Genomic DNA, 22,640 nt, shown 5'->3' with positions numbered 1-22,640 from the left:
GGGGGGGCAGGCGCCTGCCAAGAGAAACTCGGAATGGAGCAGAAGGCAGGGAGACTTGGGGAGCCTTAATGATGCTCCGCCAGAAATCCTGCCGGCAGCAGGGAAAGAAAGAAAAGAAACAAGCCAAGAGAGATGTTTGCAACTCCAAGCCTTGACCTGGCTAACAGCTTGCAGCTCCAAGGGTGTTAATCCCTACTCCCCAATCTCTCAGCAGAGGAAATAGCAAGAGTTTGGAGGACCCAGAAAGCAAGAAACAACCCTGCAACAAAACAGAGGGAGGCACTCTCCTCTGGGGGCAAATTTTGGGGCTCCCGTTAAAGGTGGAAGGTAGGGCAGTCTGGCCAGCAACTTCTCCAGTGCAAACCCCACTGAATTGAGAGAGAATAGCTTTGAGTATGTGCAGGATATATTTTTTGCCTCTCTAAATCGCCAAGCAGCATGGTTGGATTTGGAATAAGCCCACGTTGAAAGTGCGATAGACACAATCTGCGCTGAAGTTATCCAGGGAGCCTTGAGAAGGAGAAGGAAAAGCCAGCACTTGAGCTAAGATCTCGTTAAGAATCAAGGAACCTCCAGGCCAAGTTAGTCCCTTACAGGAACTAAATGGATCTCTGCACAGCAGGGAGGCTAAACCAGCTTTAACCTAAAAATAAAGCCTGCAGATGTTGATATTGCTGTGGCACTCCTTGCAGAGAACCATTTCCTTTAACACATTCAACCCTGCACATTTGTACTACACCATTTCTAAAGGCAAAGGGTGGCTGCACTTATTACTGCCTAGATCTACAATCCCTGCCTTTTAATCCTGGCTGTATTGAGACTAGACACATTAAATGGAATTCATCCCAACTCTCATCAGCCCCAGCCAGCATGGCCAGTGATCAGGGATGATGGGAGTTGTAGTCAAACGGTTGGAGTACCACAGGTTCCCCACACCTACTATGCAGACTTAAAAGGCACTCAGTATGCTCAGAGGGTTTCTTGTTCAATGTTTTAGTGTTACATTCCTAGCTTTGGCCCTCCTGTTGCAAACATGCCAGAGCCTCAGCGCTGCTGAATCTCCCCTCAAGGTCTCATTTAAATTCTTGGTTTGTGAAGCAACAGGCACCAGGGCTCACTTTTACCTTGTCTAAGGTTTGTTAGGGACTGGCTGCCATTTCACCATGGGGAAGGAAAAGGTGTTCTACATACCCAGGACTCTCTAGCCAGCTCACAGTTGTAGAGGGAAAGTATCAGAGAATGAGAATCCAGTGAATGCTAAGATAAATGTTACATTGCTAGATCAAATCAAGATCTACATAGCCTAGCTGTCTGTCTCTAAACAGTGGCTAGCCAGCTGCCTTTGGAAACTCTCAAGCAGGATGCAGAAGAGATCACCATTCCTCACTTGCCCTCAGCAGCTGGTAGTCAGATATGCTGACCCTGAACATGAGAGGTGCCATTCAGCAATCACAGCTCATAGCTATCCACAGATCGTCCTACATAAATTAGTATACTCCCATTTTGAACACATGTGGGTTCCCTCTTCATGCTGTGAGCACCTTGTTTCCTATACCAAGTAGGTAACACCCGCCCCAACTCAGGATAGGAGCCATTCAACTACACAGAATGAGGCAGTAAGAATTCTGGACTGTACTACTTCAGACTGCAGGTGGAGGGGGCTGGGGGGGAAATACTCCCCCACTTAGAAAATAAGACTCCCTGCATGGAGAAAGCTAGCATGTCAATAATACAGTGCAGGCCTCTCCTGGCAGTGTTTCTGTTCTTCTTCCAAGGAGTTGCTTTGGTTGTTTTTGCATGGAGGAACAATGGAAAATGAGCATCACCAGCACCTATAAACTGAAGTGCATCTCTGGACTCTGCCACCTCATTCTGCTGTGTGCTTGGAAGCCAAAAAGCCATCGACACATTCTACAACGTGTCTGCTACTGATTGCACAAACTTTAGTTTGTCCTGAATCTATAGTGTAATATAGACACTGAAAGTGTCTTTGGCCTGAACCTGAGCATAAAATGAAGCCCTGCCTAACTTGCACTGGTTCCCTACTGGTTGTCTCATCATCTCTCTCCAAATACACTCGAGAAGAGAGAGAGCACCATGCGGAAAGGGGAGGGAAGACTTGTGTTGAGTTTTCAGGAGGGTGGGAAATCAAATCTCCGAACAGCTCCGAATGACTGTCTGGAAGCTTCGAAAGCTGAGCTGGCAAGGGCAGGTGGTTGCACAGCTGCGCCATTTGGATCATGCGCTCTCATCAATATTCATGAGGCAGCCCGGCCAATCAGGAGAGTAGCTGTCATTAGTGAGCATCTGGCTAGTGAGGAGAGGTTTATTCTGTTTTTGTTTTTTGAAGTGAACTTCTTTTGACATTTTGAGAATTTTCCTCTGTAGGTTTCAAAGTCCTCTTTGCCCACCCTCCACCTGCGCATTTGGCTTGATCCCTTTTGCGGCGCACAAGGCCCCAAAGCCCCCTGCAATGTAAAGCCATAACTAAGGAGAGGCAGAGGAGATGTGAAATTTGGGGGCGGTGGTGGAGGGCCTCCAGAGGTATCGCATCTCAATTTTTTAAAGTAATAATGAGTGCCTAGTCTGATATAGCCTCAGCCGCATGACTACATCCTACAGTGCTCCACTAACTTAAGACTCTAACTGAAGACAGCAAGACTGTGTCAGAAGTACTTGTGTCAGAAGTAGCACATCAGCAACCCCCTTGCACATGACCTTGGGTACTGTTGGCACCAGAAGGGCATGAAAAGGAGCCATGCTGCAGCAGCAACTATGCAGTTGAAACAACGTAGAGGGACTTACAGTGGCACCTTGGATTACATACGCTTCAGGTTACGTATGCTTCAGGTTACAGACTCCGCTAACCCAGAAATAGTACCTCGGGTTAAGAACTTTGCTTCAGGATGAGAACAGAAATTGTGCTCTGGTGGCGCGGCAGCAGCAGGAGGCCCCATTAGCTAAAGTGGTGCTTCAGGTTTAAGAACAGTTTCAGGTTAAAAACGGACCTCCGGAACAAATTAAGTACTTAACCCGAGGTACCACTGTAAATAGATACATAGTACATAAAAATGAGCCATGCTGCAGCAGCAACTATGAAGCTGAAATAATATAGAGGAACTTAAATAGATACATAGCACTGTACCTAAGTGCTCAAAGCACTTCATGTACATGATCTCATTAATCCTTAGCATCCCTAGTAAGGAAGGCCAGCATTATTATCCCTATGTTACAGGCAGAGAGGCAAGGCCAGTGAATAATACCATCTCTTAAATCTACTTGGTGAGTTCTTGACCAAGCTGAAATTTGAACTGGGGGACTTCTGTCTCTTAACTACTATGCTGTGCAGCCATGAATCATCAAGCTGAAATGGACTAGAAGTCCATTTGGGTGTAAATCCCTACTAACAAAGTCATGTATCCAGCAACAGCCCAAACACCAACACCAACGTAATCCAAAATACCACGTGCCACAAGCAGAGGCCAAGTTCGTGACAGAAAACAGCTTACGAAGCAAATTATGGCTGGTTGGGGCTGATGGGAATTGGAATTCAACAACATCTGGACAGCCACAGATTCCCGAAAGCTGCTACAAGATTTTTAAAAATCCCAGATTCATGACCTATCCCACTTGCCAGTAAAACCTTTTCCTACCTCCAGACATATCAGTCTTTCAGCCTAGGAAACATATCCATGCCAAGTGAAAACTAACTGACAGATCACCCCATCACCAAAACACTCTTCTGTTTGCCCCGATATCATAAGAGACCTTCCCTGTTATTCAGGGCTGCCCATTTTTTATGCCTTTAGTGAAAGGTTAACCAAAACCTTACCAAGGACACTGGAGTCTCCCATGTCTCCTAAATAATAATAATATTTAACCCGGATTGGCTCTAACTCCTCCTATTATAACATGCCCCTAGCCAAGCACCTGAACTATCCACTGGCAATCCATGCATAATATTATAGGTGCTACAAGTGTGGGATGAGGTTGGCGGAGGTTATTCACGAGGCAACTGCATTTTGCACAATGTTTTACCTTTGCCTCAGATTAAAGCACTGCTTGTAAAAGAAAAGGTTAAATCAAACATTCTCAGGTTGGGTAAAAAGCAAAGCACTGTAAATGGACATTGCCTGGAAATGTTATCCTTTTTTATTTTTGCAAGTATACACATTTCTGAAAATTCACATGTACAGTATCTTAGAGGATGTTCTCACAGTGCACCTGTTGCGGCAAGGGATCTCCTTCTCTGTGCTGCAATCTGTGCCTGTTGGGGAGTGTGCATGAATGAAACAAAATCCCTTCCTGCTTCATCAGTACTCAAGGGGGCGGACTCTGATAAAATGGGAAAGACAGATGCCACTGACCACCCTCACATGGATGCTCCCATGATCTCCGTGCTATAAGATCCTGCAAGAGGAAGTGCCCTTCCAGCACCACTTGTGAAGAGGGCCTTGCAGCTTACATCCTAAGGTCAAAACGACTGGAAAGTCAACAACTGGAGAGATGTATATCTGAACTTGGCCTGTCTGTTGATGGATGTAATAGGATATTCCATTATTACTTTCTATACACACCATTCTATATACACCACCAGAACTTGAAAGAGAGGACCACTTGCTTCTTTTGCTCTTCTGCACCCTCCTCAGTTCCACATCTAAAAAGAAAATATGTCATAACTGGGTGGCAGACTGGGGACTGGGAGAATGAACGATTAAAAGCAACGTATGACCAGAGCTTTTCAGGTGAGAAGCAGTTCTACTTGCATGTTTGTTTTACTGAGATATTTGGAGAGAGAAAGAGGTCTGAAAAAAAGGTCAAAGCACTTTAATTGAGGAGTTTCTCTGCCATTTCAAAACTCAAAGCCCACAGACTGAATCTGCAAGTTACAGCAGAAAGCACCCAGACCCCAGAGTTGATGTTGGAGGGCAAGAAACTTCCTAACTTTCATTAAAAAGGGTTTTTGGGGAAGTGTATGGGTATCACCAGAAGCCTAATTTCATAGTACGCCAAACTTTGGGAGGCAATGGAGACAGAGGAGAAGAAACAGCGAAAAAGAGAAAGTAAGAAATGTTTCATGCAGGCCTCCCAGCCTATTTGAGCCCATTTCTTTTAGCTCTGCATTATCTTCTACCCAAAGAAGAATGGGCAAGTCAGAGGATCTCTATAAGATCTTTGGTCCTCTGCCTGTGCAACGACAATTGGAAGGAAATTATCTAATACCCTCACAAAGATACACAGTGGTGGGGCTATGGAGGGGTCATCTTATTTCTAGAGCACATGACGGGTTGCATGCATCAAAGACACAAGAGCATTACAGAATAACCTCCTCATTTCCCCCTCTATGTTCTTAACGCTCGCACCCTCTAACCAGAAGAATCAGCTCTGGTGCTAATGAGCTGGCGAGGGTGCCCAGCCACTCATCCCAGCTGCATGCAGCTCCGCCAGGGAAACCCAGATGTGGGCTTGGCATCCACAGCCAGCAGGTGGGCTCTCTGGCTCTCTGTAACAAAGGAAAGTCCAACCCCAGGCGAACTGTTTTTGACACGCCTACAGGGTAACCAAAGACAGCTGGGCCTCTGCGAGAAACACTATCAGCGATTGAGAGGAGGAGGGAGAGAAAGGGAACGCAGCCAAAACAAAACCGAGCAGCTTCCTGCGTAGGATTGTTTGCCAAAATCTACAGAAGGTGGGATAAGAAGTGATAGGCTGACATGCCCTTGCTGGAAGCAAGGCAGGATCAGGCTGCAAAAACAGGAGCTACATCATATAATTTACAGCTACTGCAGTATTCCTAGGCGTGAGCTTCAGCTTCTCGGGCGTTGGTCCAGGCTGGTCGCCCACTCAGGTCACCAGTTACAGCATAGGAGTTGGACCCTGGAGTTTTGACAGGCAATGCAATTTCCAGGAAAGGGCTAGAGACAGAGCTCCAAGCACATCCTGGACAGAGCCCTTTTCCTTCTTGCTCTCACTGTTCCTTGACAAGGTCAGCTGATGCTACGGAGTCAACGGGCAGTGGCTCCTCTTCCTCAGAATCCGGGCTCTCCAACTGGCTGTCTTCCATGCTGATGTCACTCCAATGAGGGTGAGATTCCACAGAGCTTTTGGAAAAGAGGGTTGGGTTTCAAAACAAGGAGGTAAGAGAAAAGGAGGGTTGGGTTTCAAGAAAAAGGGGAAGGAAGGGAAGAAAGAGAATACTTTGTTGAAAATCTTTGGTTCCTTCACAGAACTATACATCCCAGAGTTCCTTGGTTTGGAATCAGACCAAACATATTTACACCTACACTGCCAATGTATCGTTTAAGACAGAGGTGGGCAGATGGCACATCAGGATCTCCTGGGAGAGCTCTAGGTGATTTGAAGTAGGTCAGCAAGCGTTTTTGGCTTCCAATTGTTTAATAATGGCAACAACCAAATAACTCCCATCCACCACCCCAGTTATTAAGAAAGCTGGAAAGAGGGCATAAGAAATTGTGTGTGTGTGTGTGTGTGTGTGTGTGTGTGTGTGTGTGTCCCCGTTCTGGTACTGAAAACAAATTTCTGACGACAGATTAATTTAATTCCAATGGAGGTTTTTTGTATCTGACTCTGATTGGTAGATCTTGGGGTTCTAGTAAAAACCAAAACACATCCTGCAAGCATGACCTCTGCCCACCCCTGCTCTGAGAAATATGGTTAGGATTGTCCCATTCCCCCTTCCCCCATGCACACAGTTGCTTAGAGAGACAAAGCACCACACTTTCAAATGGCACACCCAGGAATCCTGTGTGATATGGAAGAATGCTGCAGTTTATCTCTTGGGAAGTATGGTGTAGCTGTTTTCACTGGTCAAGAACCATAGCCAGTTTAAGACCAAAGCACCGCTGTGAATTCAGGAAGAGCAGGAGATGGAAGAACAGCACACAATTGTAGATGAGCAGGAAAATACTGTACTCAGTAACTTAAGCCTCACTAAACACACACACACACACGCACAAACGTATTAATAACAAATTCAACAAAACTACATCTGAAAGGGAAAAAAAGTTTTCAAGACCAGAATTTAGTTCACCCGGTCCCCCTTTGTCTCAAAACTATAACTGTTTTTTTAAGATTATGGGAAATGATGAAATCCAACTACTGAAAAAGCCTGTAGTGCGGTGGTTAATTGCTTGGTGATGTCCAAGCCTTACTTACTTGATTAAAGAGGAGACTGATGGCACTTGATTGAGGAGGAGGTGGAAAGCATGATGTTCCTGGAAACTCTGGCACTACTCTACTTTTTCTGCCCTGTCTCTGGTTTCCCATTCAAATACTGACCTTCCTCTTCCAATCCAGCTCTCTTTCCCCCAGATGGGAACTGTTTTCATTCTGGATTCGCTTCAGAGTTTTCAGCATCTAGTACAAACTGCACCAACACACCCAGTTCTGATTACCTGCTGCTGAAGTCCCCTTTGGCCAGCAGAGTGGAATGGCTGTCCTCCTCCTGCACCCAACCACAGTTCGACATGGCGTAATGGAGAATGGCATCTGTGACGCTCAGAGAGCCCCGACCCTGGACGCAAGCTTCAATCTCTGGTATAGAGAGCTGGCTCTGGAGGAAGAGGTGCAGCTGGCTATCCGAAAGGAGCACAACATTCTGTACCACCCTTGAAAGGAAAATGGAAGGTGGTAAGTACCAAACCAAAGGGACAGCAAACAGTGCCTGGTAAACCATGCTTTCTGTACAAGAGAGCCTTCCCTAGGACTGCTTCCCAGATCAAGCAGCCCTTCCTGCCCTTCTCTTCCACATAGCCAAGTCTTAGCTTTTGGCAGGCTAGCTAAGTGAGTGAGAGATAAGCCAAATGCACACAAACCTCTGCCCTACAAAAGAGAACAATCATAGGGTTCAGTGAAGGCTGTCTACCTCCAAGCATCTGCTGCTCAAAGTGACAACCTCTCAGCCTAATGGTAGGGACAGTCCTGTTCCGCCATCAAGTTAAGACTTCATGGGAGTTGTATTCCAGCAGCCTGGTCATGTTGTTCGGATGCCTGATTATCGTCTTCCAAAACAACTGCAGTGGTACCTCTAGATACGAACGGGATCCGTTCCGGAGCCCTGTTCACATCTAGAGGTAAACGTATCTAGCAACGGCATGTCTGCGCATGCATGCGTCGCTTTTCGCCACTTCTGCGCATGCATGTGATGTCATTTTGAGCGTCTGTGCATGCACAAGCGACAAAACCCGGAAGTAACGCGCTCCATTACTTCCGGGTTGCCGCGGAGCGCAACTCGAATGCGCTCAACTCGAAGCATATTGAACCCGAGGTATGACTGTACTCTATTCCCAACTTAAGAATGGAAAGCGTAATGCCGGTGGACAACAAAAGAGGTTTAAAAACTCTCTCAAGGCAAATCTCAAAAAATGCAGTATAAACACTGACAACTTGGAAACACTGGCCTGCGAGTGCTCCAGTTGAAGAACAGCCTCTACCAAAGGCGTCATGGACTTTGAAGAGGCACAAACTCAGGATGAAAGGGAGAAATGAGCTAAGAAGAAGGCACATTTGGCAAATCCTCACCGTGATCTACTCCTGCCTAGAAACCTATGTCCCCGCTATGGAAGGATGTGCGGATCTAGAATTGGCCCCCACAGACACACTGTTAAGAGCATATTCATGGAAACAGTTGCAGAGCGTGTGCCCGCGCTGCCCAGGACAGGCGCACAGGGTGTGGAGGGCACCCTCCCATGCACCACAGTTCAAGGTAGGAGAGGGGCAGGGAAGCTGCTACCCACTCTCTTTCTGCTCTCTGCTGCTGGGTCAGGCCTGGGTCAGACGTGACCCAGTGGGAGAGCTGCTGCCGCTAAGTATGAGGTGTGCCGCAGCTGAGGAGGGTGGGTGACAGTGCTGCCACCCACTCGCCTGCTCTCCTCCCCAGGTCAGGCCTGACCTGGGGACAGAGCTGCGCCAGCCACAAGCACCTCAGCCAGAGGGCAGCTCCTGGTGCAGAACCAGGCTCCAATGAAGGAGCCTGCTGTGGGAGTGCCTGTTTGCGCCCCCTCTCAAAACTGCGTCCAGGGCCATGGCACCCACTGCACTCTCCACGGTATGCCTTTGCATGGAAGACACTCTTACTTGGCTACGAGTGATCCCACAGTACAGTACAGTAGGGCTATAGGTTCCCCAACCAGATCTAACCCATTACTACTTTAAAACATGTTGGAAGTCACTTTGGGTATTGTGGCAGGTGTTTTTTTAAGTGGAAAGGTAAGGTATAATGTTTCTCAAACTGTTATTCCCAACAAATTGCTTGAGACACCTGGAGAATACTCAGGTTGAATGATTACATCTGCACAACATCGTTGTAGAGGCCAGGAGAAACACAACACATAACTGCTATGTTGTATTTTCCACATGCTGAAAGACAGCACCACAGAGCTGGCATGTCTAACTCTCCAAGTTCTAAAGGGCCATGAGATATACAGGAAATTGCCTTATACCAAATCCGACCAATGGTTCAGTACTGTCCACTGACAATGGCTCTCCTGCATTCAGGTAGGAGTCTTTCCCAGGCCGACCTGGAAATAACAAGATCTGAATCCAAGACCTGCTGCATGTGAAGCATGTACTCAACCACTGAGCTATTGCGCTTCCCCTAACAGCAAAATAGAGCACCTTCCTTGCAGTGGGAATCAGCCAAGTTGAGGAAGGGAGGTGTTGCCCTCCCTCTGCTCACTCTGGGCTAACTGCTGCTCACTCCAACTACATTTCTAAGTCAGTCTCCACAAGTGAGAGCCGGGATAGCAAAGTGAATGTATTGGACTAGGAGAAGACCTTCCACCATAAAGTCCTCTGGGTAACCCTAGGCAAAGGCATCCGTCTTTCTCTGGCCTAGGCTACCTTACAGGAAGCTTTCAAAGATAAAGCAGGGTGACCCCACCTTACACCCAAAGCTTCTTAACAGGAGGACAGAGTAAGAATGAAAAAAGAAGTGCGACTGACGCTAAACGCACTTATCCCAGACCAGAAGGGGAAAAGAAGGGGGCAAATTATGGGGAATGGAACACATTAATGTAACTGTTCATGGGAACGTTCTTTCTTATGGAGAAGCCCAACACATACCCACTTTTCTGCCAAATGTATGACAGCATCCAAGCTCATAACTCTGCCCTCCCCCACCTTCGTTCCTACTTTCTACTCACTTCTCCAGGAACTGCTGAAGCCCTTGCCTCCGCTTCTCAATGAATTCATCAGTGCTGCCTGCAAAGAAGGTGGACTTCCCTGGAAGTTCTGGGACAGGCCTGAAAGATTGGGGAGGGGGCGTAAGAATGAAGACACTCCAGTCAAGTTGCATGCACGTTAATAGGAAAAGAGATGCTTCCAGACTCTGACTATATTCCAAGAGCTTGTTGTGCACTATTGAAAAGGGAACCCTCTGGAAACTACTAGTTCTATCAGCTACCTCCTGCATTTTGCTCTTGTCAGGAATGAAAATGACTTCCAACAAACTCTCACACGACTCCTTTGATTTTGGCAATGAAACTGGTAAAAGCACATTAGTGAGATGCACATCTTCCACAGGACTGACAGGAGCTGTTAGCACATGACGGGTCCCCTTACGAAAAACTCAGCATTTCTGCAAGGTGAAGCTGATGTCTTTGAATGGTCCTCAGCACTAAAGTATCAGGCTGGATTTACAGAAAAGTTATGTAGGTTTCAGGATGCTATATCAGTATCAGAGCAGATGCTAGATCAGTAGCAGAGCTGGGCTCACCTGCAAGTTAATAGAGGTAACATGAACTTTGCAAAAGGTAAATTGCAAGCCTCTTCTAAGTTCTAACAAAAGAAATCAACATATAAAGCAGCCTTATTCAGAGGGTAGCTGTTGCTCCTTCTTTCCAGTAACATCTCTGACTGGCAGCAGCTCTCCAAAGGTGTCAGGCAGGGGATCCTTTTCCCAGCACTGTTACTCCAGATCACTTTTAACTTAAGACATCAGGGAATGAACATGGGATCCTCTGCATGCAAAGCATGTGCTCTCCCAATGAGCTGCTCTTCATTAGGCACATTTTAAAGGCTTCCATTCAAACAAATGCATTTAGAAACCTCAACTAGTTTTATTTTCAACAGAGCTATATTGGGGCATAGGCCCTGCCTATCCTGGTGACGTTTTTCATAGGGTTAGCAGACAGGGTACAGCAGGCTCTGAAAAGATTTCACACTTACACCAAGCCGGCATTTTTCTGCAGCCGTTTCTTCAGCCACACAAACTCACGGTACCGTCTGCGTACACAGGATGTCTTGGCTGTAAAGGCTTTGCTGTTGGTCTGCATAATGAGAAGAGAGAGTGTTGCTCTGAGATTTCCCCACCACACACACACACACACACACACACACTTTCATTTTCTTATCTCAGCCTCTTTTTCCAAGCTGTCTCCCTCTGCTGGCCATTTTGTTAAAGCAGCACTAGCATTATACTGTAGACACTTTGTGCCATGAGAACTAGAGATGCAAACTTGTAATCATTACGATGACTGAACTAAAGATTTAATTGACCAGCAGGTGAGGCTGTGTCAGCAAAGAGCATGCTTGCCATTTGATTTTTTTGGTATTAAAAGAATGGCCCTTTTCTCTTTAGTGCCCTTTAACTATTAGCAACAGATTTGTTTGTCTTACATTTCCTTCTGCCTCTCAGAGAGGTATCTCGGAAATGTGACTATTATTATTATTATTATTATTATTATTATTATTATTATTACTTGATCAGCCAAGGCAGGCAGTGGGATGAGAGCCCAAAGAAAAATTGTCTTAGGGGAAATCAGACCAAAGATTCATCTAGCCTAGCAGTTGTCAGTCAGATGCTGCAGGAAAAGGTAACATGAAGGGTGCATTGTGCTAGCCATCCCCTATTTATCTGCATGATCTGGTGGTCCAGCCTCTAAACCAGCAGGTAAGGTCCCCAAGATAGTTTGACTCCCAGCCATCCTCCACATAATCCTCTAATCCCGAGATGGCTAGCTTCTGTTTTCTCAGAGGTCACTCTGTTATAGCATAAGGACCAGCACAATCCCTGGATTAGGGTTGTAGCTTAGTGGCAGAACATCTGCTTTCTACATAGAAGGTTTGAGATTCAATCCAAGCAGAGGCAGGGAGAACCCTGTCTGAAACCTTGGAAGGCTGCTGCTGCATGCCAATGGAGACAATAGTGAGCTGTGTGGACCAATATAAGGTGCCAATGGAGAGTATCCATGACTCCTAGAAGTCTCTTTCAGACTTCTTTGCACTGCAGCCTGGAGAAGGGAAGAAGCAGCAAGATTTTCTCCTGCTGTTTCTTTCATTCTCTGAACTCCATCACAAGCAAGAGAAAATGCATCTTTCTTCCCTCCGTGCCTGCTAATGAGCTCTCTTGGAGTCTTGTCTCACTTGTGCAGAGCTTTGGAAAAGGTAAGAAACAAATAGCAGAATTCCTGGTATCTCTTGCCTTCTGCCTGCCCACAATGCAAAGTTGACTTCTTTTCCAAATTCTGTGCAGTTGCCAGAGGGACTGGAATACAGGCAGTTTACTCTCACTTATGCAGCAGTTTGAAGAAGTAGCAGAGGTGGCCATTTCAGCACCAGGTGAAGATGGCTTTGTTAGAAGAATTTGTTCTACAAATGTTTTCTACATGAGATGACAAGCCATATTTCCAGTCACTTTAGCTGCTGCTCTTTGGACCCCTTCCAGCTCCAGCTTTGCCATACTTACATGGAGGAATATTTTGTAGTCCACATAAGAGTTCCAGGAGCCCTCGTTCTGGACACGAGGATCTTGGACACGCACAGTGGTCAGCTCCTGGGCACGAGGATAGGGGGGAGGCGAAACACAGTCAAAAGTCTCCAATCCCAATACTCCTCCCCATGGCCTCCCATCCCATACCCTAAGAGGAATAATGGCTCCTAGCCTGGAGAACAGGCTCTTTAAGCAGATAGAAAAAAAGCCTTGCTAGATCATACCAAAAGTACATCTACTTCAGCACCTTTTTTCAGTGATGGCCAACCAGAGGCACCCAGGAAGTTGAAAAGCACAAGATGAAAGCAACCACATTCCTTTCTTTGTTGCCAGCAACTGGTACTGTCTTGGAAGATGGAGGTATGGATGCCTTCAAGTACCAGGTGCTGAGGATGAAGGCTAATAGCTGTTAAAAGACTAGTCCTCCCAACTCTGTCCAGCGCTCTTTTTAAGCCCTGTAAACGAGTACTCTTTATAGGAAGAGATTTCTTTGTATCCATTATTAAGCTGCCTGCTAACAACTGCCCCTCCAAACAACAATGGTATTTGGATATACAGAACTCTATTATGTTCTCCCTTCATTTTCCAGTAGGTAGATTCTATGGTATATACGCTTCTGCCCCACTTCTTCTGAAAGGAGTGGAGGGGCTGGTTGAATTTGAATCCACAACCTTACTGAGAAAGAAAGAAAGATGAAGAAGAAGAGTTTGGACTTGATATCCCGCCTTTCACTCCCCTTAAGGAGTCTCAAAGCGGCTAACAATCTCCTTTCCCTTCCTCTCCCACGACACTCTGTGAGGTAAGTGAGGCTGAGAGACTTCAGGGAAGTATGACTAGCCCAAGGTCACCCAGCAGCTGCATGTGGAGGAGTGGGGAAGCAAACCCGATTCACCAGATTACAAGTCCACTGCTCTTAACCACTACACCACGCTGGCTCTCGGAAAGAAATAAAGAAAGGTCCTCTAGCTCACCAAACCACACAGCCTGAGCAAATAATGAAAGGCACAGCCCCCTGCATTGCTGGCATATGGGGGCATGAGTTGAATGCTTGGGGTAATCAGAGGGAAATCACAGTGACTAAGCAACTGTGTACCATACTAGCAGATTTTTGTGCTTGAGCCTGTTGAACCTGATTCACACAAGCAAGCTGAGTAAGTGGGAGGTGGGATGGAACACAGACTGAATGGCATGCCTGACCCTACAGGGATCCGCGTACAGTCCTGTGTACCAAAGCAGTTGCGCACTGAGCCTTCCACGCCACCGCCCCCCCAGTGATTCTTTAGATTAGAGCATGTGGGAGTTGGGGTGGGGGACGACACAGCGGGGCGTGAATCTTTTGTGGTTCTGAACCAAACAGGCTTTTGGTTATGAGCCGGTTCTTCCATTCCCAAGTCTGTTGCATTTAACATGTAACCAGGAAATTATGGTGTCCAAAAATGTTACATTGGGAACAAAACCACCTATACCAATGCTGCTTTGGTCTCTATCTTCCCGGAAGGTGGCAAAAGGACTGGCATAGACATTGGTAAGTGTGTCTCTCTCTCCCTCATTTAGGACATGGCCAGGTCAAACTCAAGGCTTCCCAGAATTTCTCCTTCCTGGATAATGACAAGTTTTTGTTTTTTGTTTTGTTTAACATGCATACAAGAGATGTGTCACGTAATCACATGTGTTAATGACCAAAGTCTTACCTCTTCTACTTGATGTTCTAACATCCTACATCCACATCCCAGAGGGACGCATCTGTGCAGGGAGAGAAAAGGATATCCAATCAACACTGAGTGCAAGTCAGCACTTTAAACCTCACCCCAGGTTGTTCCTTGACTGCTATAGTATTTGCACTCCATCAACCAAATTATTAAATAAATATCAGAGCCTGCTATAACACTCACTAGGAAGGAAATGGAGTATTTGGTGCAGAAGTCAGCTTCCTGGACATTTCATATTTTTTAAAAAATAGAACAATGCTTCTGGTCCTTTTTGCTATACTCCAGAAATACAGAAGTAAGAGGAAATACATTCTGACCTCTGCCACAAGCCAGAGAACTAAGAGCCAGCAGATATTATCCAAGCGCAATGGGAAGGTTGTCCTGGGATTCTGAGGATCAAGTCCCACTTGAATCACTGACTCACTGGGTGCCCTTAAATAAGTCACTATCTCAGTGTTGTCCCCTAGCCAGGTTATTGTATGTCGAATACTGTTTTTAAGTACCTTATTCCTAAATCCATTAAGCACACACAGGAGGTTACCCCTGCTCTCAGTTCTGCCCAGTGACGTATTTTACAGGGGTTTTGAGAGAGTAACAATCCAAGTATTGGAAACACTTTACTACTCCAAAGCACAACCGTATTCAGCATTCCGTTGCTGGTAAAACCATGGCTAGTTTTTCACACAGCAGTGGCATCACCTGGAATCACCTTCCTTGTGGGAAGATAACATGATAAATGCCAGCTCTATTAGACCTTGTAGAGCTACTATCTTGGGAAATGGCAGGCAAGATGCCCGTAGCAAACCCCGTTCCTCCTCGCTGCTGTGACCACTGCCCATTTGCTAGCTCTCTCCCTCTGGACCCAATCCATACAGCTTCCCAGAAGGAGATGGCAAGATGAGCAAAGGAGGCTAGTGCTGCTACTCCTTTTGCAGCTCAGTTGCTTACAGTGAAAAGGCCGAGATAGCAGAGGGGTTGGTAGTGACCCTTTGTTGAGGCACGGATCTCAGCACATGCCTGAAATTACCAACCTTAAATACTGGCCCTACATAGACACAATTTTCAGTAACCAAAGTAATGCAGGACTGAGAGGGGGAATACTGCATTATATTTACATGTAGGATGGGGAGCTGGAAAGACTTGCTAAAAAGGAATCATTATTCTCCCTTTCTATTGGGCAAGAGTGGGTAATTTAAACAAACCACCAGTATCAGTTAGGCTAATCTGGCTTGCTATGGTTTCTGTAGCACTTTCATTGACTTGCAAAACACTCTACAACCCTTATCTGATTCTCACAACAGCCTTGTCAAGTTGGACAGCATTGATTCCATTTCCATCTCCAAAGATTCCCCAATCTGCTCTTAAAAATGCCATTAGGAGGGATATTGTGATGGACATGAATGTCAAGTATACTGAATGTTTGAAGTCTTTAAAGTACATACTAGGAAACTCATTTGTATTTTGCTGCAAGAGGCTATCTGGAAGTTGTTTTACCTCAGGGTGGCAAACACATTCACCCCCTTTCCATTGAACAGGTTCCAAGTCCTCCAGAATTTAGGAACGGATCTGCAACCAAAGTTGAGGAACTAGAAGTATTCACTGGGCTGGATTTGAAAAACCTACAAAATCGAAACAAAAGGAGCTCTGAGGATCACAGGAAAAATGAGTATGATTTAGGTCTCAATTTAGCTATGACTCAAAAATATTCAATCCTGGAACCTGGGGAATACTGTGTCTGGGCACATGCAGAATGTTTCCCCCCACCTTTGACTTGCCACTGTCACTGCCATGCCTAGGGCTCAAAATGACAGACACCTTCCCTACCTTTAAATAAACAGAAAGCTTCCTCTGTCTGTAAGGAAAATGTCATTAAAGAAGGATATTATCAGCAGGAGGCTGATGTGGTGCTGCACAGTTGATTAACTAGTTGTTGGTTCCTTATTTGCTAGGAAGTTCAAAACACCCAGCTCAATCAGAAAACTTGTAACAATACCATCTAAGGTTTTTATGTCCTTAAACCCCACAAATAAGCTCTCGTCTATCCTGTATCAAATATATCCTTGCTCAGGAGACTCTGCCTTTTGAGATCCACAGTTATTATTCCCTGCTGTCCTGTGGTGCAATGGGTCAGTGTGTCTGGCTGTTGGTGGTTTGGGCCCACTACCCAGTGAAGTGCCAACTTGTATGGCAGTGAACGCAGGGCCACATAGAGGGAAGAACACAGTAGGGGCACGGCAAGTATGCAGAAAGTAGGGAGAGAGAGAAAGTCCAAAAATGGAAAGACCAAGGGAAGGAAAGCACAAGCCCTCAAGTGTCAATGTCACCTATGAATATCATCAGCAGGAAAGGGTAAACAGTTGAGAAACCACACACACACACACACACACACACAGCAGTGTTTGGGGCTATGGCAGCCACCCCTGAACCTTCTGATAACACTATCCCAGCACTGTATGGGACAGTCTGAGATGAGAACCAAGCTTAGGCAATGCACTTCCATTTTACTGCTAAAAAAAATGCATACACATGCATATACTTCTTCCACTTTTTGAACAGTAAGCCCAGGGTGTCTAAGTGCCAATACAAGTCCTCAAATCTGTTTATATGTGTTTTTGCTCACTCCAGTATCTTGGAAACAGAAGCTCAGTATGCAAATAACCTTTTAAAATTATTATTCAGGACCTGCCTCAGCAGCCCTTCCCTTCACCAGGACTTAGCCTCAGATTCCATTCCTAGTCTTGCAGAAACACGCAAGAATTCTAGCATGTGCATGATTCCAGGTCAGGGATCATGGCTTTTAAATAGGCTACAGCCCAAACACTTCCCTCTGTTCCTGGCCCATACATCTTTGACCTTTAACAGGTAGACAAGTCATACATAATCCCAATTTATTCCTATCAGGAATGTCTGGTAGTGGGTTTCCTGCATCGGGGGGTGGGGGGTTTGACTAGATGACCTTTGAGGTGCCTTTCCAAGTTTGTGATTTGGTTACCATTAGAGAAAGCAGGTGCCACCAAGGCAATACCAGACCTCCCACAGGCAGTCAATAACATGGGGATTAACAGCACTGACTCAGCTTCACCCACTAACCCTTAATGCTGCAGGTGCTCTGCATCCTGGATGCACTACATAAGTACCACGCATTAGTGTTATCCCATGCTGCAATCCTCAGCTACTAGAAGATAAAAGAAGAGCCTAATTGAGCCTGGTGCCTGCTGATTAGTCCACGTAGAGACATAAACCCTGCCTGCTTTTCTGCTGGGTGTCAAAATCCTTACTTCAGTTGTCTCAAGTTAGTAGCTACTCAGAATCTCTTACCATTAGTAGTGTTAGCTTTAAAAATAAATGAGCAGGATCAATATTTTCTGGGGAGAAAATGTTGCATCCCCATGCCACTTCTCCCACAGACTTGACCCAAGAAGCACTTTCCTCCTGCTTCCTCCAATAATAGGTCTTCTCAGACCCTACACCACAAGCAGGCAGGAGGAGGAAGGGCACAGGGAAAGTGGTGAGGGGGCAGGTCTAGTATGTTCCAGTGTGTTTCAGTGCTTAGGAGAAGGGTGTGTGTGTTTGTGTGTAAGTAACACAAGCACTTTGCTAGTTTACAGACAGGCAAGGGGAAACTATGCAGAAGTTATGAAATGCCAACAGACCTATAACAGTAACAGGGGAGGGACGGGTGTCTCAGGAAATAACTCGAGGGGGTGGTGTCCCATGCTAACCTTACTCAAGGCCCATGGAAACCAATGCTACACTTTTGAACTCTCTACCTAGTGGCACCAGGCAGGCTCTTGTGTTCCACTATGTTTGTGAGTGCTTTGAGTGGTATATAGTTTATTACTGTTTCTATTTTTATATTAGTTGTTTTTCCCCTCTTTGTAAGCCACTTCGAGGCTAGTGGGGGTATGAAAAATTATTTCATAAATTTTATGAAATAAGTAATAGACATAACTAACTTAAGTTTCAACGGGTAGCCGCTGAGCACGGCCCAAGATCTCCAGCCCTCTTAAGCTTTAATCGGAAATTTACCAGGTACTTAATTCAAGCATTCAAGTATCCCGACTGGCGGCAATCGTCCATGATCTAAAACAGATGCGTTTCCTGGCCCCGCTACTCTCAAGATCCTTACAGCTTGATCTGCCTATTTCTTTCAGTCCGCTTATACCACCTTCCTCCCATAATGGAGCTGCAGGCAGTAGACACGGGATTCCGCCTCACCAGCCCCGACCTGCCTAGATGCATCGCGCGCCCTCGGGGGAGCAACAGGACCGTCTGCCAGCAAAGCGCCCTGCCTGGCCGAGGTATGCTTGTCCTCCCGACTCTTCGCTGCTGCTTTACGCCACAGTCCTCCTCCCGACACCCCTGTCCACGCCAACATGCAGTCCCGTTTCTGTGCTTAACAGGCACCCCCGTTTCCACGCCCAGCCCATGCACACGATCCCAGCACCAGCCTAGGCGACCTACGACCGCCACCCGCGCCCCTCCTTTCTGCAACGTTGCTCTGTACTTCCTTCATCGCGCCGAAGTCCTCTCCGTTAATTCCGCCCCCCATGTCTCACTTCCCACCCTCCCTCCTCGCTTATTGAACACTGCACGCTATCTCTTTTTAAAATAAAATGTTTAAAAAGGGCGCGGCTCTGGTGCCTCCTCGTCTTTCACACCTTCTCTCCAGCTGCACCCCGCTTTCCGCTTACTGTCTTGTTTTGTTTTCTTGCAACGACCCGCCTAAGCTGCTGTTGTTGCCGCGGCCCCTTTAAGAATGTCCGAGCCCGAGCGCTTCAGCTTTAAAAGGGGGCTGAGATTTTCTTTCCCACGTGACCTTTTTTTCTCGTCTGCGTGAGCCGTGCTGGCTGATGGGAAATGCAGTTTCGAACCGCAGCAAGAATTAATAGCCCGAAAGGACGATATTTCAGCTGTGCGTTCTGCTTAAAGACCGTGGTTTGCAATTTGCATCCTGTATAAATGCAAACGTTTCCTCCGGATTAATTCATCCCAAACAAATGTAACTGCATGTTCTGATCGGTACCTATTGCATAGCACTATCTTAAACATGCTTACTCGAAAGTAAATCCTGCTGAATTATATAGGATCGTCGGAGTGAGGGTTGTCTTGAAGATGTTCTATTTAGAGTAGACCCATTGAAATTAATGACTTGGGGTTAATCATGTCTACTCTGAGTAGGATTAGATACAGCCCTCAGTTTCCTTTTAACTGACTTTTGCAACACAATCCTATGTATGTCTACTCGGAAGTAAGTTACTGGGTTCAATGGGCCTTCCTCCCTGTATGCAGCCTTAAACATAATTAAGGTGGTGAAGTTATGCTGCAATCTTTTGTGCTTACATAGTTCAAATTGCTTCTGAATAAACATGCATATGGTCAGTCTATTAGAATTCATGCAACACATGAATAGACACAGTGTGTGCTGGGGAAGAGACTGGATCCATTAGGCAGGGGAAAGGCTAGGCTGGAATTCTTCTGCCTGTGATTCTAACACTTCCTAGGGAAGCGTTCAAACTTTTCAATTCCCTCTAGCACACGTGTATATTCTGAAGTGGCAAAGTCCCAAACACGACAATTTCCTCCCTGAAGGTTTAGATTACCACTAAGCTACTTTAAACACATTCCAAGTGAAAGGACACATTTCACCGAACCAAATAATGTCCCCAGATTTATTCTGCATTAAGAAGGTGCCTGTTGCTATGATGGGAGATTCAACACATCCCTTTGTTACACTTCTGTCACTGAGAGCTGAGTCATCCAGTGTCATGAATGGAAGAAAGGTTGCCTTCACTGAAGCCATGTCCTCAAGTTCAGTACTGTACTTTCCCCACTAAGAATGAATAGCAATCATCCACATGAAGGAGGAAAGAAGGGGTTGCAATAGGGACTGCCTTCAGGATAGGAGCTAAAATGTCCCTTGCTCCCCGTAACTCTAACCTACTTCTATTTCCACAGTCCCTTTCTGAGTTTGTTTCTTGGGGTGAAAACAGATGTAAATTTCCTTTTGAGGCTGCAGCCCTTGGAATGATCTCCACAAGACTGAGCTATCCTGTATAGATAGGATTGTGCTGTCAGTGGTACAGGTGGCTTCAGATGTCACTTCCATGTGGCCTAAATACTTCACATCAAATGCTCTTTGAAAGACTAAGATTGCACATTTTCATTTGTCACACAAGTTTTAATTCCCCCAAATGCAAAAACATTAAGAATTTCAAGCCTCTATTCATCACTATATGTGCTAAGATTCTGTCCCTGATGCATTATGCTGCATCATTTATTGTAAGCCACTCAATCTCTCTTCTTGAGAAAAATAATTTAAATTTCGAAATCATAAAAGGATTGTGGGGAAAAGTCAGAATATATCATTATGGACCATCCTATTCTACTGTACAAATGAAGATATATCCTAAGTTCTCCTAATATAGCCTTCAAGTTGATGGTTTAACAGCAGGTGTTGCTTTTCCGTCAGTGGCCTATCATGTTAATTTGTTTGTTTTTAATCTAAAAGTCCATCTGGAAAGTACCTAAATCCAGGAGACAATGGTTGGTGGCGCTGAGAAACAAGATACTGGATTTTATAGGCCTTTGGTCAGGTTTGATCCAGCAGGGTGCTGCTTAAAGCCAGATCAGAAGATGCTTTGTCTTGGGGGCTGCTGTTGATTCTGAAGCTGCTGTTTTTACAGCTTGTGTGCCTGCTTGCTTCCCACCTGTTCAACCTGTATATTTTAATCAGTAAATAGAGAAAGTCTTTAGTGCTGTCTTCCCCGGAGGAAATTGATCCTGCAAAGCTCCCCTGGGTGTGGGAATCAAATTTTCTTCTGCTCACATTCATGTTGAGTCAAAAATAGCTCCTTCCTATTATTTGGGATGTACAGTACTGAGTATTGTAATCCACTTCAGCACACAAATTCAGAACAAAAAGAACTACAGTATGTTGCTGGGTGTTGTCTGCCATGAGACTACAACTCCCAGGAGGCACAGCAACCTCCTGTTTGCGAGCGCCCATTCTTGGGTGCTAAGTGCTACAGGGGCATAGTGTTGTTAGACTGAAAGTTAATGTCGAGTCAGATAGGTAGCAAAAGGAAAGCCTTTGGACAGTGTAGGAAGTCCGGAAACGAAACTTCTGGGTTCCTTTACCATGCCCCTCTTCGTGCCGATTCATTGGAAACAATGGAGAAACCCAGGATTTTTGCGCTGCTGTGATTGAATACCAGTGTGTCCACTAAAAAGGCAGCAGCCACAGCAACAAAAATTAGGGCTTTTCTGATATTTCGCGTGAAGAACTGTCCTTTAAACTTTTCAGGCATTAAAAGAAACCTGCCCTGTGTCAATGAAATACTGTACCTGCTTCACATACTGCAGAATGGGGGTAGCTTACCTTGCAAGCCAAATCCTGCACTCAGTTGTAACACAAGCTTTGTGTTTCATTGGCTTGCATGCAACTAAGCTGCGCTTGTTAAAAGCTGCAATTCTGTAACCACTTTCTTTTTTTTCTTCAGTTTTTTTATTGATTTTAACAGATACAACATATAAAACATACAAAAGAAAGAACATTACAATACTAAAAGAAAAAAGAAAACAAAAATAAAAACATATATTCCTTCTGAAGTTCATTTTAAATTCCATTATTAACTGACTTCCTCAAATCCCCCCTAACTGAATTTCATTGTATCACCTTGTAACAGTTCTACAAATCATCTTTCTACTACAATTTACTCCTTCAATTTACTATCTTCATCTCTTTTCTTATTGACTTAAATACATATTACTATACAACATTCTTATTCTAATCCTAGGCCTATTTGATACTTTCAAGTACCTTCTAATTATCTTATATTACAATATTTAGCTAGATAATCTTTAAATTTCTTCCAATCTTCTTGATGCTCCTCTTCTTTCTGATCGCGGATTCTTCCAGTCAGGTCGGCCAGCTCCAAAACTCCAATATCTTCATCTGCCATTCTTCTACCGTTGGTATTTCTTGAGATTTCCAATTTTTGGCTAATAGCAGTCTTGCCGCTGTAGTGGCATACAAAAATAGTCTAACATCTTTTTTGGGCAATTCCAATCCTATTATTCCAAGTAAAAAGTCTTCTGGTTTCTTAACAAATGTATTTTTCAACATTTTTTTCAACTCATTATAAATCTTTTCCCAGAAGTCCTTAACCTTAGGACATGTCCACCACATATGATAAAAA

At 45.2% G+C, this 22,640-nt stretch overlaps 2 protein-coding genes across 5 annotated transcripts in view; one reads left to right on the top strand and one right to left on the bottom strand.

Annotated features, from left to right (window-relative positions):
- SKAP1 (src kinase associated phosphoprotein 1) overlaps positions 1 to 18,965 on the top strand; it is a 338,005-nt gene extending 319,040 nt beyond the window's left edge. The window contains exon 14 of the mRNA XM_083583331.1: positions 18,594 to 18,965. The gene's annotated coding sequence lies outside the window, so the exon portion shown is untranslated. The remainder of the gene's footprint in view (positions 1 to 18,593) is intronic.
- SNX11 (sorting nexin 11) lies at positions 4,130 to 19,234 on the bottom strand. 4 transcript variants are annotated; one of them, XM_083583604.1, is made up of 8 exons: positions 19,101 to 19,234; positions 15,934 to 16,058; positions 14,422 to 14,473; positions 12,707 to 12,793; positions 11,188 to 11,288; positions 10,164 to 10,262; positions 7,416 to 7,628; positions 4,130 to 6,101 (listed from the first exon to the last, which is right to left on the bottom strand). In XM_083583604.1, the coding sequence occupies exons 3-8, from the start codon at positions 14,443 to 14,445 to the stop codon at positions 5,969 to 5,971; spliced, it is 657 nt and encodes a 218-aa protein (XP_083439730.1). In that variant the 5' UTR covers positions 14,446 to 14,473; positions 15,934 to 16,058; positions 19,101 to 19,234; the 3' UTR covers positions 4,130 to 5,968. The 4 variants fall into 4 exon arrangements, with proteins under 4 accessions (XP_083439730.1, XP_083439731.1, XP_083439732.1 ...); XM_083583605.1 differs by having other exon boundaries at positions 19,134 to 19,234; XM_083583606.1 differs by having other exon boundaries at positions 19,165 to 19,206.
- Between the last annotated feature and the right edge of the window lie 3,406 nt (positions 19,235 to 22,640).

This window comes from Podarcis filfolensis, assembly GCF_964270895.1.
Source record: "Podarcis filfolensis genome assembly, chromosome: 13".
Lineage (NCBI taxonomy): Eukaryota > Metazoa > Chordata > Lepidosauria > Squamata > Lacertidae > Podarcis > Podarcis filfolensis.
The sequence above is the reverse complement of the archived record's forward strand: the minus strand, read 5'-3'. Positions and strand labels throughout refer to the sequence as shown.